Raw genomic sequence first — 15,521 nt, 5'->3', positions numbered from 1 at the left:
TGTGCCTGTTGCAGCTCTTGAAAGGAAGCATGAAATGGGATCTGAATGGATGAGTCTTGAGTATTGTGTGTGAGACTTCACAGGTCTGTATTAAGCAACTTAGGTTTATACAGTGACTCTGTATACAGTGAGAGCCAGCTTTATAAACTTAGGTATTCCAGAGAGAAAGTACCTTGGTAATGTCACTAAAAAGGTATAGTTCTAAATCAGAACCCCCATTCAAATCCTTCCATTGCAGAGGGAGTCCCTCTCAGTATCCCAGCCTGTCAGTCTGACTAGTGCTGACATGATGCATAGCACTGGCACTGAGGTCACTGCAATGTCACAAGAGCAATGAGTATTCTAGAAGGTCAGGACCAAGCAGTTAAGGAAGCTGAGGAGGAATAAGGCAGAACAAAGTGATTCCTAATATGGCAGGGAAATTTAACCTCACCTGTGCACTGTCTTTTCAGTTGGCTTTTATTATACCATCTTTGTTTGTTTTCTTGGGGGGCCTGTTTACCATATTGGCTTTCAGGCTGGCTAGGTATGCTTATGGTTTCAGCATAGAGAAGATCTGGATGAAAAAGGTAAGGGCAAAATCTTTCTGAAATGGCTCGTATTTTGCGTGTTGATGTGAGAATGCAAGAATTAGATTCAGTATGGAAGGAGTACTAAGAAAGTACCTTCTGTTGTAGCGCACTGAACATGGCATGTTCAGGGAAAGTTTGGTTTACTTTTATCTTTGAGTTGATTACTTTAGCAGGTTAGTGCTTTTGGATGTTCCTGTCTTTCCCTTTCTAAGAGGAGGGGACAAGATAGTTTTTACCCATGTAGATATTACTAGCTGCACAAACGCATGCATACTGAAACCTCAGCACCTACATATGCATGTAAACACAGATGCACGTAAGAGCACTGTAATGCTTGCTTTTCAAGCCACATTTGCATACAACCTCTGCTTCTTAAACATACAAGCTAATATGTGCAAACACACAGTATCTCATACACACAAATATTTAAACACCAAGGCAGAATTCATAACAGAAATGAGGAATACATGTACATGGTCAGGCTGTCTCTCAAGACCATAAGCTCCCCACTCTGTAAACTGCAACTATTGGAAAAATTGTCTTAGGTTGTTTTTCACTATTTTAGAATAGCCTTTTTCACATGGTCCGAACAGACTGGACAAGGGTGGGATTAAGCGTGCTGAAAACAAATCCACCACCAAAAGATCTATGATCTTTTGACTCTGGTCCTCCCTGTGTGCATTGTGGAATTTTTGAGAAGGTATTAGTAGCTCCCAAGGGTATCACGCAGGATGATTCTTATGACATATCCAGGTCACTTATGTACCTGGTTACAATGTCATTTGCAGGACTTAAGAGCTCTTTCCTTGTGTCGCTTCATGTTGCCTCCAACACCTGTTGCAGGCCGTTTCACTCTATCACTTCCGAGGGAGGGCTTGACATTCTTATCAGCTTACCTGGGTTGTGTGGTCAGAAAATGAAGGGAACACCTGTGCTGCTGGCAAACTGTAGGCATCTCTGTTTGCCAAAATGTTAAATTAATCTGATTGTCTGCTGTTCTTTTGACTGCTGAGTAGAGGTGGGGTTTTGTTCTTAAGTGTTACTCTTTACAGATTCTGGTGCTTGGGAAACTGAGTGTAAAAGAAGAGAGGCCAGCACAGTATCTCACATTACAAGCAGCATTGGTCTGGTTTTTGTTTGTTTTTTTTTTTTTCCTGGTAGGTGTTTACAGGTTTTCTGTCATTGAATAATCTGTGTTACTTATTTGTTACAGTTATTAATAACTGTAGCTGCAAGAAGGACAGAATCCTACCTCATTGCAAAAGCTAATCAGACTTAGCTGAAGCTGTACGGTAAATCTAAGTCTTACCTGGGGCTGTTACTGGCATACATTAAAAGAGGTAACAGGCCATGTTAAAACAGAACACTGGAACCGAGCTATTCCAGGGTATATGCTAGGGAAAGTTTTACATGGTCAAAACTAAGAAAATGAATTCACACCTGGCATAAGATGGGAAAGGGTGGGGAGACTAGTAGAGAGGTGTTATTAGCAACAGAACACACTCTTCCTTTCAGACTCAGGTTATGAGGCAATCACTTTAAGGTGATGTGAATCAACATTCATTGGTGTAACCAGTAGGGAAGAAATGAGACTGCATCTGTGTATCACACTATGTGTCTGCACAGCATGCCCTCAGCGAATTCCAGGAAGATAAGGCTTTCTGAAGCTTTTAGTAGCTTAGCTGAAGGAAAATATATTCCACCCCTCTCTTACTTTCAATCCCCATTCAGATTTGGTGGTGGCTGGATGTGTTGGCTTTAGCTGTCTTGGGAAACAGTGTCTGGCAAAGCCAAGGTTAACAATCTATTTGCTTCTCTGTCAGGACAAAGATGTCCAGTGGCCACCCAAAAGGAAACAAAGTTCAGTCTACTGGATAAGAGTCTTCTCTACGCAGGTAGAAATGATGCTATCAGCTCAAACATCTATGGGGTGTGTACTGGTAAGTAGATTGGTTAGCACAGGTTTCCTCTTCTAACGCAGGTGGTGAGGCGTATCTGTTCTTTTGAGGACATCAAGTGAAAACACAAGCATGTCTTACATATATAAAACAAGTATATATGAGTTTTGCAGTTGATACGATCTAGGTCATGCTTTTTCCTGATATAAATGTTTGGCCTCAGAAGATGATTTGGAAAGTTCCTAAGCAGGAAAAGTTATATAAAATGACTGAAACTTACCATCTGATGTTTCCCTAGATCTGGCTGTAGGCAGACTGCTGCATCTGGCTACACAATCTCTGTCTTCTGGGTAACTGAATCACTTCTGAGTGATTCAGCCCTGATGGCTTGCTTGGTGGCTTACTCTTTCAATGGGAACTGATTATAACAGTATTGGTGGTAATCATTTTTGCTATTTTAAATGCACGTCCAAAGGATTGAGAGAGCTGTCTTTATCTACCAAAAGGATATGCCAATGACACATCTCAATGGAACTTAACTGGCTTTTTTTTTTTAATCTGAGCATTCTTTTGTATATTAGATTTTGGTGGCTGGAAGTGAATGAACAACTAGTCACATGGGTTCGATTCCCTGGCCTTTCACAATGACAACCAGGGAACTGGAGTTATGTGGTCAGCTGCATCAAGCTCTCATCAGTAGTAAATAAACATGACAGCGTTGACTTACATTGGTTGTGATTTTGGTTCATTGTGCATATGCCTAACTAAAATCTCTATCTTGGGATTGCTGCAGAGCATAGGTAACTGAATTTTGTTCCTTCCGCCTCTCCTGTAAGTCATAGAAAAACAGAAAAAGTGATGTTTTAGATGTGTGCTTGTTATAGATGGAAGCTGTGTTACTACCACAGTAAACCTCATAACATCCTCTTTGATGCCTATGTTTTCAGGTGATACTCGTGTTTCTTCTGAATATTGGTGCTCTTATCATTTATTTTGTCAATCTTGCTGAGTAAGTAGATTACTGATGTTTATCCAAAAAGCTTGTTTAAACAAACTGTAGAAACAAATTGCCAAGCTGATGTGTTTTCTAAGAGCTATTTTGTGGCCACAGATATGAGCCAGAGGAGCCTATGGGCACTGATATGTGACAGGCCCCTTTGAGCTCCATGGGTTGTCGTCAGGTACATACTCCCCCCTTCCTTTAAGATGCCAATACTTTACAGGGACTACAGATGCCAGAAGAGCATACCTTGGGCATAACTGCATGATAGCAGCAGCCTGAGTAGTGCGTGGAACTACACAATGCAGCCAGAAAGGAAAAATTGTGGTTTCTATCTTTCTGTTATAGCTGTTGAAGTTTCACTGTATGTAAGGTTTTTGTGTGTATACCTTCAAGGGTGGATTTTCAGAAGAACTGAGGGACAGATGTCCAAATCCTACAGCTTTTGAAAAGGGTCTGGCACCCATTTTGGTACAGACATTTTCAAAAGCATTTAAAGCCCGGCTGTTGCTATTGCAATGTTTAGAGAATGCTAGACCACCCACTACCCAAAGCTCTTTTGAAAGTCTGGGCATTTATTTTTGGTACCTAAATGGGAATGGGGCTCTTCTATAAAATCCAGCTTTTGGTAAACAATTCGATGGGAATAAAATAATGAGACTGAGTAGGAAAGCACACTGTATCCTCTACCAGTCTTCACCTGAATACATATATTTTGTAGAATGTGCTTGGGGTAAAAAAGATATTAATATGTAAACCCCTTTGATTTAATCCACGAGAGAATTGTTCTCAGTTCTTTGCTTGGACTGGTGCACAGCACTGGAAAAATAAAATGGAATTATAAAATGAAATAAATAGAATATAAAAGCTGTTGGAACACTCTGAACTGAATTCAGTCAGCAGAAGTAAACCTGAGAAGCAGAATTACACATCAAGAGCAATCCAATATTATGTTTAATCCCAAGACATTTTAAATCTGACAGACATCTAGGAATAGCTTCAGAAGGGAAAGAGTAGTTTTTTTAAGGAATATACAGGCAGTTAATCCTATTTATACAGAGTTCTTTCCATGAATAGTGTTACACCTGTAGGTGAGAGTAGATGTTCACCTGGGCTGACCTATGGGACTAGTTCACTTTGTTGTGTTTCTGCTTTCAAAGTATCCCCTGCATGGGTGGGGGAAGAGGTGCCTTACATGGCTCATAATTGATGTACCTAACTTGCTGTCAGCCTGGTGTAGGCAATATGTCAGCAAGCAAGTGTGTGAATGTGGCCTATAATCTCTTCAGGTGCAGTCAAACATCTGTTGTTGGACCAGGTGGTACCAGTGGGAAAAGCTTATTCCCACAGCTTTCTGCTGCCAGATTTTACCACTTGCATCAGTCTGCACTGTTACACTTTGTTTGAGCGCTCTGTAAGCTTATTTCATGCAAGGTCAGTGAGGCTGGCCTAGAAAATTTAAATTGGTGTTGTAAGCTAACCTGGCAGACTTTGATGGAAACTACTCAGTGCTTCAACTACTCCCTTGGCAGTTAGAAGGCCATGTTCAGAAAGGGTTCAGTAAGAAACAGCTGCAGGAGCTCTCTCTTCTGCTGACTAAGCTGAATACAGAAGAGTATACTTACACTGGTCCACAAGAGAAGGGTGAAACCGTTTTCCTGAAGAAGTCAACAGAAAGATTTGCATAAGCACTCTATAAATATATGAAACCCAATCTTTCCAGTATATTTGCATGATAGATAAATAACATCATGTTTTAACATGCTTGCTAATGCTAATGATAACCTGCTATTAGCAGTGATTTATTCTGCCTAACTCACTGAGGAAGTAGAGATTTAAATTACACAAAATTGTGAATACATTTAAATTTTGGTTTAGTGATTATTTTATAATAAAAACCCAAACCAAATGTCACTTTATAGCCACTCTGTTGTTTTTTGTTTTCTTTTTTTGCCCTTCCCTCCACTGGCTGTGATGCCTATTTCCCATTTAGAGCAGAGGAATTCAAGATCTCCTTTCCAGACAGCATCCTCTATGTAGATACAGGCTTCAATGCTTTCTTCCTCCTTTACTTTGGATTACGGGTAAGGGCACTTTATGGGAAAGTTGAGTTAAAAATGAACTATATTTGGGAGTAGTTTACCTGTGTGGATAGCAGGTGCTCTGTAGTATAATGTTTGATTGCCTTAGCTTAACTCTGAGCCACTCTGGTTTTTCAACTTTTCTTGTAATTACCTTATTTTCTCCTTTTGGAATCTGGTTATTTCCAGCATTTCTGCAACATTTCCCAGCTCACACGTTAGCCTTGTCTGTCTTTCTCCATGTCTTTAAACCACTGAATGAATTAGTCAGGTCTCTCTTCAGCTTCTCTTGAACAAACTGTATAGCTGTGTGCCATCTGTTGTTAAAATGACATTAGTTGCACTGGTGTGAAATACATTTTGATTGTAGCTTTTGACATTAGAATTTTTGTCTAAGTAATTAGAAAACAGGATATTCCCTGTTACAGATTGATGGAATGAGGATGGGGTCTTGTCCGCCCTTTGGTTTTATAATTCATTATTACTGATACTGCAGTACCACAGAGAAAGACACCCTAGAAAAAAGATGAAAGGGGCAGGTGAGAAAGAGGGAGAGAAAAAGAGCATGGTTATACCTTTGGGTCCAGCCCATTTGGGGTTTTTTGGGGCTTCAGCCCAAGCCTTTCTGAAACAAACCAGGAATGTTAAGGGGGTGTCTGCAGAAGCCAAAGCAATAGAGAAGGAAGTAGACTGCAAAAATGGGTCTCCTCAGAGAGCTGCCTTCTTGCTCTGATGAGACCCGTGATCACACAGCACTGATACTTTTTGATGTTATTCATCTTTAGTTTGTGGCAGCAGATGACAAGCTGAGGTTCTGGCTTGAGCTGAATTCTCTTGTGGATTTCTTCACGATCCCTCCGGTTTTTGTTTCCTATTATTTAAAGAGGAATTGGCTTGGTAAGTAAGACTTGGAGATCTTGCTTTCCATCCATGTTGTCCTGCATCTTACATCAAGACTCCCTTCAAGTTTATTTTGATTTGCAGAGGCTTTGACCATCAGTATGAAAACCATTCTTTGGGAGCAAAATTATTTATTGTTGGCAAAAACTCCTTTAATTCTGAGGCGCTTGTAATTTACCCAGGTCTGTCTCCATTCTCTTTATCTGTCTGTCTGGCTTTTAGTATCTCAACAATCACTGTACTTGACCAACTGGATGAGGAGTTACCCAGCAGGGAAGCAAAGATGGTACCGTGTTTTTTGTGAATGGCTTTCTTGCATGCTCTGGGGTCTATAGTCTAGGGGACCTGTATGTCACTTAAGCCTTCAGGTTACGGCTCAAAGGAATTGCAGTTCTTATTTTGTCTCATAATTCAAGGCCTCCTTTGAGCACATAGGTGGAAATCCAGTGACATAAAGGCTCTGAATATTGAGCAGTGTCGCCAGGTTTGAGGTAGGATCCACTATAAATATGTGGAAAACAAAGCATGCATATTTAAACATACCTGAATATGTGGAAACACTCCACTTCTAGACAGACTTTTTCTTCTCCTCTGACTTCTCATGTTTCTGCAGGTTTGCGTTTTTTGAGAGCACTTAGGTTGTTAGAACTTCCACGAATACTGCAGTTCCTCAGGATCACAAAGAACAAGTAAGTTAATGCCTTGCTGAGTACACCTGGAAGCCTAACATTCTCCCTGATGTGTGTGTTTTGGCTGACTCAAGTAATAAAGGAAAATACTAGTGTTGCACATGGAAAAAAATTACTATCAATAATGTTGCGCTGGAAATTACAAAAAATTTTATAACTATCAGCTCAGTGAAACTCTGGTGGTGGGGAAATGAGTGGAAATCATAAATGCAAGAAATCTTAAAAGGTTTTAGAGATTAATAAATGTCAAAAATGGGATTATTTGACATGTTGCCTATGACAGAAAGGGCTGGATGTAGGAAGATTTTTCTAATCCTAAATCCTTTGTATGTAATCTTACACTCACTAGACAAGAGTTTTGTTGAGCGGAGTGGGGTCGTGTAGGAAATTTTAACTCTGGCAAAGAACGTTACGTTTTAAATGTCCTGCGAATTTTCCCTTTCTATCTCCAGTTACTCAATCAAGCTCTCCAAGCTCTTTGCTATATTTATCAGCACGTGGCTCACAGCTGCAGGATTTATTCACCTGGTATGTATCATCAGCTACACATCCTTCCTTGTCACCTTAAACCGGTATTGTCATGTGAGCTTTGGGTATATGTTTTTTCCTAACAAATGCAGCATTCTCTTGGGAGAGGATGAGTTTGTTGTACCAGGACAAAGCATGACTCAAGTCAGTGTATTTTACTTGTGTATGTTATCAGATGTGGTTGCATTGATGCAATACCTTCCTGCTCCGCCCTCCCCAGTAATGAATCACTTCTGCAATAAGTAAAATAGGGCTAATTTTTTAATGAAATAATTGTGAATTGGAGATGGACTGAAACCAAAACCAATTTAACCTTCTTTCTTCTTTTCTCTTTTCCTGCCCCTCGGCAGGTAGAAAACCATGGAGATCCTTGGGTTCAGCCTGCAAATTCCCAGTCCCTCAGCTATTTCAAATGCATGTACCTAGTAATGATGACTATGTCCACTGTTGGTTATGGTGATGTAGTGGTTCAAACAACGTTGGGTCGAACCTTCATTATTTTCTTCATTATTGGTGGTTTGGTAAGAAACCTATATTTCTTTTCTGAAAATGGCAGCTGGGGACGGACAGTGAACAGCAGTGTCACCAAAAATTTGATCTTAGCAGGGATGCAGTAGGGATTAAACATCTATGAGCAAAGAGAGTTTTGACATTAATTATTTACTGGCATTGCTATAGAGTAATTTTCTAAGAGCTGGCAGGGCTTCTAGTGTTTCTTCCTGCAGCTGCAAATACTGGCTAGAGCCAAAATACTGGACAAAATTAATCCAAGGTATCAATGGCATAAATCCATTGTCACTACATCATACAGTTGTACATTCCTGCCAATGATTTTAGGAATCGGAAGTAAATTTCTTATTGTTGTTCCACATAATTTAAATTCTCACAAATTAATTTTATCATGGTTAGGAGAGACAGAATTGGCTCTGAGAAAGATGATTTTTCTTGATGTCTTAGGTACTGTTTGCAAACTTTATCCCTGAAGTTGTGGAAATCGTTGAAAGCCATAAAAATTACAAATCCTCCTATGAAGTGGTGAGTGGGAAAAAGTAAGTATCGTTGCTGTTTGTCTTTGGAAAATAAAAATCAGGTCAGTGACTAGGCTGGGAACCAGCTCAGAAGAAATAAGAAGCTAAATAAAGCTTCCTGTAGTAATTTAAATGATACCCTGAAACTTACTCTTGTTTGATCCTTACCTCAAGACTGTCTGAATAAACCTTGTCGACAGCACTATTCAGCATGGGCTTTATTTTCAAAGGAAGAGAAGCTAGCTGACATGATAGCCTAACTTAGAGATTGAAGAGACCTATTTCATTGGTGGGGGGTGGTGTGGTTTTTTGTTTTTTGTAGGTGTGGTTTGGTTTTGTAGGGGTTTCGGGTTGGGGCGGGGGGGGTTGCCACTCACAGGACTGGGCAGGTACAGCTTTAACCAGGTCTTACAAAGTTCCTTCTATGACTCTGTTTTTGGAATGTCTACAATTCACTGCTTCTAACACTTACAGTTCCTCTTCCTTTCCAAAATAACTCCCGAAGTACATAGTCACGATGGATGAAATTTCCATCAGACCAAAGACACAAGCTATCTTCTGCATTATTGTGATTAATATACTACAAGCGGGTGTGTAGTTTCATACAATGTCAGCTTTGCAACAACCATTCTACTATTTTCAAAGTGATAAATCTTGCTTGATCTCTTCCTGTAGCTATATTGTTGTCTGTGGTAATATCACTCTGGAGAGTGTCACTACATTCCTACGAGACTTTTTGCTTCGGGACAAGGGAAATATTTGCACAGAAATCCTTTTTCTGGGAGAGTAAGTATCCTTATTTCTCTGAGATATTTGACTTTGATTCCCTGAACACTTAGGAGAAATGTAGGAGATTTGAAATTAAAGGAAAGCAATGCTGTGTAACTAATTAACAGGAGTTACAAACCAAATTGTGGCAATGAAGCTTTTATGCTGGAATGTTCATGATAAAATGTTCTCCGTTGTGATCAACTGGGGAAAAAAAAAAGTTTCCCTGTAAGTTCCATAGTAAGCTAGCTTTGCCAGATATACCTGACTTTAAGTCTTGCCACGTCTGGCAATCAAATAATTGTCAGCTGTCTCAATTTCTTATACATTTTTTCATGCTGGGGAGAAAACTTGTAACTTCCACTTGGTCATGCTGGCATATGGCAAAGGGAGGAAAGTGAAGCCACTTTAATGTGCCAAAAATAGGCATTTCAACTGTCCTGTCAGATCCCCTCCTTCTGCCTAGCTGAAGTTATTAGACATGTTTCTGAAAGCAGAACCTTCAGAGAGAGGTGATTGCTGGGAGCACAAACACGATTTTACCTTGGAATGCAGTGGAAGTGGGGCAAGAGGTGAGCAGAATATTATAAGCATCTCTTTTGAAATACCATGACATTTTGAGAGAGCTGTTCAATTGAGGATGAATGGAAATGAGGTACAGAAACGGTTCAAAGACAGGAAAAAGTGCTTTAGAGGAAGAGATGTAGAGTTCAGTCTGTTTAGCATAACATGAAGAGGATAGGGAGTTTGGCTCAATTAAAGTGCCTAAGTAGCTTCACAACCAGTTTAAAAATCTTCTTTAATCTGGAAAATATAGGCATAACAAAAGCTAATAACTAAAGCGTAAAGTCAAGCAAACTCAAGTAAGAAGTAAGGCATGCATTTTTTGAAAGTGAGAAGTGATTAATAATCACTGAAACAAACTGCTCAGGGAATGGGTGGATTTTCCAACTCCTGTCTTTAAATCAAGATTGGATACCTTCCTACAGGGCATGCTTCATTACTGGGATCAATGTAGGAATATCATGATAATGTATTGTACAGCTCATGTAGAAGAGAATGTTACAGAAGTTCCTGGGTAGATACAGTTTGCATAAATTGAATAGGAAAATAACACTTGAGTTGGAGAGAAAGTTGAAGTTCAGCAGTTTCATTTGAAAAGAGAATACAGAATCAAGCCCTAGGAAGTATCATTTCCTGACTCTTGTGGAGTAACAGTGAGCTGTAAAATTAGAGTTGCATGGATGGCTGTGGAATGATACTCATGAAAAATTAATGACAATAGCAGAAGACAGGAAAAATCCAGGAAACATTTCCATGACTGTTAAGTTTTATAAAAGCTTGTTTTCATTAAAATCTAAACTATGTACTTTAACTGAGCTGCCAAAATCCCTGTAGCTTTTTTTAAACAGCAAGTAGTTACGGCAAATAGCTTCTCTGAGAAATGGAGACTTGCAGAGAATGTAATTATGAGAGATTGATGGATTACCCCCCGCCCCCCCCCGCCCTGTTGTTGTTTGTATTGAATAGGTCTCTTCCTAGTCTGGAGCTGGAAGCTGTGTTCAAATGCTATTCAGCCTACACGACTTTCTTTTATGGCTCTGCACTAAACTCTGAAGATCTGAAGAGAGTTGGAGTAAGAACTTCATCATTTGCGCTTTCTTGTAGATAAGCCAACCTCATGAAAATCTTGTCCCTTATGAAAGGATGCTTGAGCTGCATTTACTCAATTCATGTTGAGATTTACACTTCAAGGAGCTCCACTTATTTTAGTGGTACCTTTTGCATGCCAACATATTGCTCATGGGAACTGAGAATGCAGGAGTCAGGCATAACAGAATTTTCAGGCTATAAATTTTTCAAGCATTGAAACAGGAAAAGTAAAGGGGAAAGCCAAACTGTGATCGTCTGGTTTTGAAAGAGGAATATTATGGAGTGCAGCATTTCTGGAAATTGTATTTAAATAATTGGAATAACCCTTAGTTAGCTCATCTTTAGAGTGTGCATCATATTTGGGTCTCATTCATGGATGTCCAGAAAAGAAGAGACCTTGTGTTTTGAAATATTGAAGACTCAGCAAAATATTCCAATAGAAGCAGAAGGAATGGACCTGGATTAAAGGAAAAAAAAACCAAACCAGCACTACCAACAAACAAAAAACCGCCACTGGCTTTAACTTTAGTGTGGTTTCTATTTGTTAGTATCCTATTTGAAATACAGTGGTAGATGTTCACCCAGTTCCCAGCAAATTATAAAACCTCCACCGTAAATGAAACATTTGGTTGTGGTTGTTAATGACTTTATTACACAGCCCTAATATTGATTAGATGACTGAGACAGAGGTCTTCTGACCTGCCCAAATTTTGACCCTTGAAGTGCTTTGGCTGGACTTCGCTGGGAAAGAATATAGCAATGTTGCGTATTTTGTAACCTCTTCTAGGAAGATGTTAGCACTAGAAACTTAAAAATTTCACATGTTCAGCACTTTTGAAAATAGAAATATGCATTGCATACTGTATGTTTGACTGGAGCTGCGTCACTGTTGAAACATTCAGGCATGTGCACAACTCCAAGTAATAGGATCATGGTGATCTTGAGGTTCAACAAGGCCAAGTGCCAGGTCCTGCACTTCGGTCACAACAACCCCATGCAGCGCTACAGGCTTGGAGAAGAGTGGCTGGAAAGCTGCCTGGCAGAAAAAGACCTGGGGGTGCTGGTCGACAGCCGGCTGAACATGAGCCAGCGGTGTGCCCAGGTGGCCAAGAAGGCCAACGGCATCCTGGCCTGTATCAGAAATAGTGTGGCCAGCAGGAGCAGGGAAGTGATTGTTCCCTTGTACTCGGCACTGGTGAGGCCGCACCTCAAGTACTGTGTTCGTTTTGGGCCCCTCACTACAGGAAAGGCATTGAGGTGCTGGAGCATGTCCAGAGAAGGGCAACCAAGCTGGTGATCGGCCTGGAGCACAAGTCTTATGAAAGCGGCTGAGGGAACTGGGGTTGTTTAGTCTGGAGAAAAGGAGGCTGAGGGAAGACCTTATTGCTCTCTACAACTACCTGAAAGGAGGTTGTAGTGGGGTGGGTGCTGGTCTCTTCTGTCAGGTGGCTGGAGATAGGACGAGAGGAAATGGCCTCAAGTTGTGGCAGGGGAGGTTTAGATTGGATATTAGGAAAAATTTCTTTACTGAAAGGGTTGTCAAGCATTGGAACAGGCTGCCCAGGAAAGTGATTGAGTCACCATCCCTGAAGGTATTCAAAAAGCGCATAGACAAGGCACATCAGGACATGGTTTAGTGAGCATGGTTGACAGTTGGACTCAATGATCTTGGAGGTCTTTTCCAACCTAAATGATTCTATGATTCTATGATCTTACACAATTTTTAACTAAAGACTTGTGCCACCAAATCATCTTGCTGTCGGAGATTGTTGTACTTCATATGGGGTTAAACCCTGATTTACCTTTTCTCTCCTGGGTTACAGATGGAATCTGCGAATGCTTGTCTCATTCTAGCAGATGTTTGCTCTCCACAACCTTATACTGAAGATACCTCCAATATCATGAGGTAGGATGAGATACTCCAGTGCTTTCATCTCTATCTGATTGATATTAACAGTGACACAGATAGTGCTGCTGGCAGGGGAACATATTTGTCCTGTCACGGTTTTTTTCTGCCTGAGAACTCTGAAAGCCAACTGACTGCTTTCTGCTATGATTTTGTCAGATGTGTTGAGGGATTGAGACAGCTGTGCAGCCTTGTAACCCCATACAGAATATAATGTTACTAAATATGGTGTAATTACCTTCTTCAATACCCTGAATATTAGCAGTTGAGGAGTCTGGATCCTTTACACTGGAGAGAGTTGCACACTACTGGCTGGTGCAGCTCTGCTGTCAGGTCTGCTAATTCTACACATCTTCGTACTGGGCAGACTTAAATTGGGGACTCCCTTAGTACTGCTGGGTTGTGTGAATCTGGTGGCATAATTAGCACATCCCCAAAACAGTCCAGAAGTCCAAGTTCCAAATTGGATTACCTTTATTTTCTACTTGTGAGTCATCTACTAAAGTGGAGATACTAGTTTATGAATGAAATCTACGGGTGGAATTGGCAAAGCAAATAATATTCATTATTGTTGCTTCTCTAAACTCTAGACTTCTAGTGGGATACAAGTATGATTCTTCACCCTGTGTCCAAGCCACGCACCAGTATCTTAAAATCTTTTGATGGTGATTACCTTCCTCTCCACATAGTGGACTTGGATATGCTTAAAGTGTAGAGGTCCCAGATACGGGTATTGGGTCATATGGTGTTCTTTGTCACGACTCTCCAATCACTGTCTGCTAGAGTAAACTAGTCTGACTTGAAAAATGAGAGACCCTAGCGAGAACCAAGCATATTAATCAGATATTATATCTTTTGTACAGAGTGCTGTCTATCAAGAATCACTACCCGAACACAAGAGTAATTTTACAGATAATTCAGTCTCATAACAAGGTATCACAATTGTCTTGTCTGTCATGAGAGTTGTCACGGTTGAAATTCTGGCCTTTATGAAATCAAAAATCTCTGCCTTTTATAAAAATAGGATCTTTGTCCAGTTCCTCTTACTCATCCAGTTACTAACCTATCTAGAATATCTTTTAACATTACCAAAAATAAAGAATAACTCTGTGTTTGTTTTTGTTGGTTTTGTCAAAGTTGTCAGCAAATCCACATTTAATGTTTAAAAAAAGAAAACTAAAAAAACAAACCCACCCAAAGAACCTCAGAAGTCCATTTAGCTATCTGCTAGCATATTCCAGCACAGATTTTAAAAAAATAATAATTTTGAAGGCAAGACAGACAAGAATTGTCATTTTACAGAAACATTGTGGCCTTGCCTATCTCTATGGTGATCTGTAATCACTTTTGTACTCTGAAACAGGTATACCTGCCAAACATCCCCAGCTGGGACTGGAGGACAGGTGACAGCATTATCTGTTTCGCTGAACTGAAGCTAGGCTTCATAGCACAAAGCTGCCTTGTTCCTGGTTTGTCTACCCTCCTAACCAATTTGTTCATTGTGAAAGAGGATACTGAGGTACGTCCTTCACTTGTCTAAGTAATGTGAATGCAGCCCAGTGGAATCTTCTCTGAAGTATGTGCCAGACTTCTGAGTAGAAGCTGCAGCCAGGTCTTTCGAAGCTTATCTTGGTCATGCTGGGATTAAGATTGGCACAGAAGACAGGAAAACCTAACAGACTATTTCTAATTTAATACTTGAATTCAGTGCAAGAGGTGAAAAGAGTGCTCTAGAGCATGCTGAAGCAAAAGAACCTGAGGATGCATTTTACAGTAGTGTGCAAGGAGGTACCAAAGCAAAGGATGGCCCATAGCAAGCTATGTTGCTGCATTTAGCTGATACATGGAAACACCTTGTCTGTTGCTGTAGGTTCAAAAGCAATAATGTGATGCTGGTGCTCCACTGCCTCTGAGAGAACACAGTAAATCAGTTTTGGTTACTGCACAGTATGGACCCTGTTAGCTTCTCTGCATCTGTGTTTGATTCCATTCTGTCTGGCATTCACAATTTGAATCTGTGCTTAAAGCACTTCAGTGGAACCACTCCTGCTTGACACCCCCAAAAACGGGCTGAAAATCAGTCCAATGTACCTTTTCCAGTTAATAGCATGCTTTCTTCAGTATCCTTTTAGGCTTATTTATTTCTTTGGTTGGGTCTTACAGGGTAATTTACACAAGAACAGTGGCAATTAGAAATCCTGTCATCTCTATGCAAGGAGGGTGATCCAAATTTATCCTCCTTTATCTGTCTTTCCTCATCGGTACCTGCTACAATGCAAAATTGATAAACTATGCATTAACTTCACAGTACACAAGTTACTCAGATATTTCCAAATCAATACCAGAAGATCTAATCAAATAATAAAAATACAGAACTTTTAGGCATGAAGTTGCCTGAACAAGCCTCAGGTTTGCTAGTCCTGCAGTGGACATGGTTTTGCTATCACCTAGTGGCTATATGTGATACTTCACATTAATCTCCTGCACAAAAGAATTTG

General features: G+C 40.2%; 1 protein-coding gene across 1 annotated transcript in view; it reads left to right on the top strand.

Annotated features, from left to right (window-relative positions):
- Positions 1 to 410: 410 nt before the first annotated feature.
- Positions 411 to 15,521, top strand: part of KCNU1 (potassium calcium-activated channel subfamily U member 1) — a 53,482-nt gene continuing 38,371 nt past the window's right edge. Inside the window, exons 1-14 of the mRNA XM_052805455.1 lie at positions 411 to 575; positions 2,396 to 2,512; positions 3,418 to 3,479; positions 5,464 to 5,554; positions 6,337 to 6,448; positions 7,065 to 7,140; positions 7,593 to 7,668; positions 8,019 to 8,189; positions 8,626 to 8,717; positions 9,372 to 9,482; positions 10,995 to 11,100; positions 12,941 to 13,023; positions 13,887 to 13,956; positions 14,387 to 14,542. Of these exons, the coding sequence (XP_052661415.1) occupies positions 411 to 575; positions 2,396 to 2,512; positions 3,418 to 3,479; positions 5,464 to 5,554; positions 6,337 to 6,448; positions 7,065 to 7,140; positions 7,593 to 7,668; positions 8,019 to 8,189; positions 8,626 to 8,717; positions 9,372 to 9,482; positions 10,995 to 11,100; positions 12,941 to 13,023; positions 13,887 to 13,956; positions 14,387 to 14,542 (1,488 nt within the window). The remainder of the gene's footprint in view (positions 576 to 2,395; positions 2,513 to 3,417; positions 3,480 to 5,463; positions 5,555 to 6,336; positions 6,449 to 7,064; positions 7,141 to 7,592; positions 7,669 to 8,018; positions 8,190 to 8,625; positions 8,718 to 9,371; positions 9,483 to 10,994; positions 11,101 to 12,940; positions 13,024 to 13,886; positions 13,957 to 14,386; positions 14,543 to 15,521) is intronic.

This window comes from Harpia harpyja, chromosome 13, assembly GCF_026419915.1.
Source record: "Harpia harpyja isolate bHarHar1 chromosome 13, bHarHar1 primary haplotype, whole genome shotgun sequence".
Classification (NCBI taxonomy): domain Eukaryota; kingdom Metazoa; phylum Chordata; class Aves; order Accipitriformes; family Accipitridae; genus Harpia; species Harpia harpyja.
The sequence above is the reverse complement of the archived record's forward strand: the minus strand, read 5'-3'. Positions and strand labels throughout refer to the sequence as shown.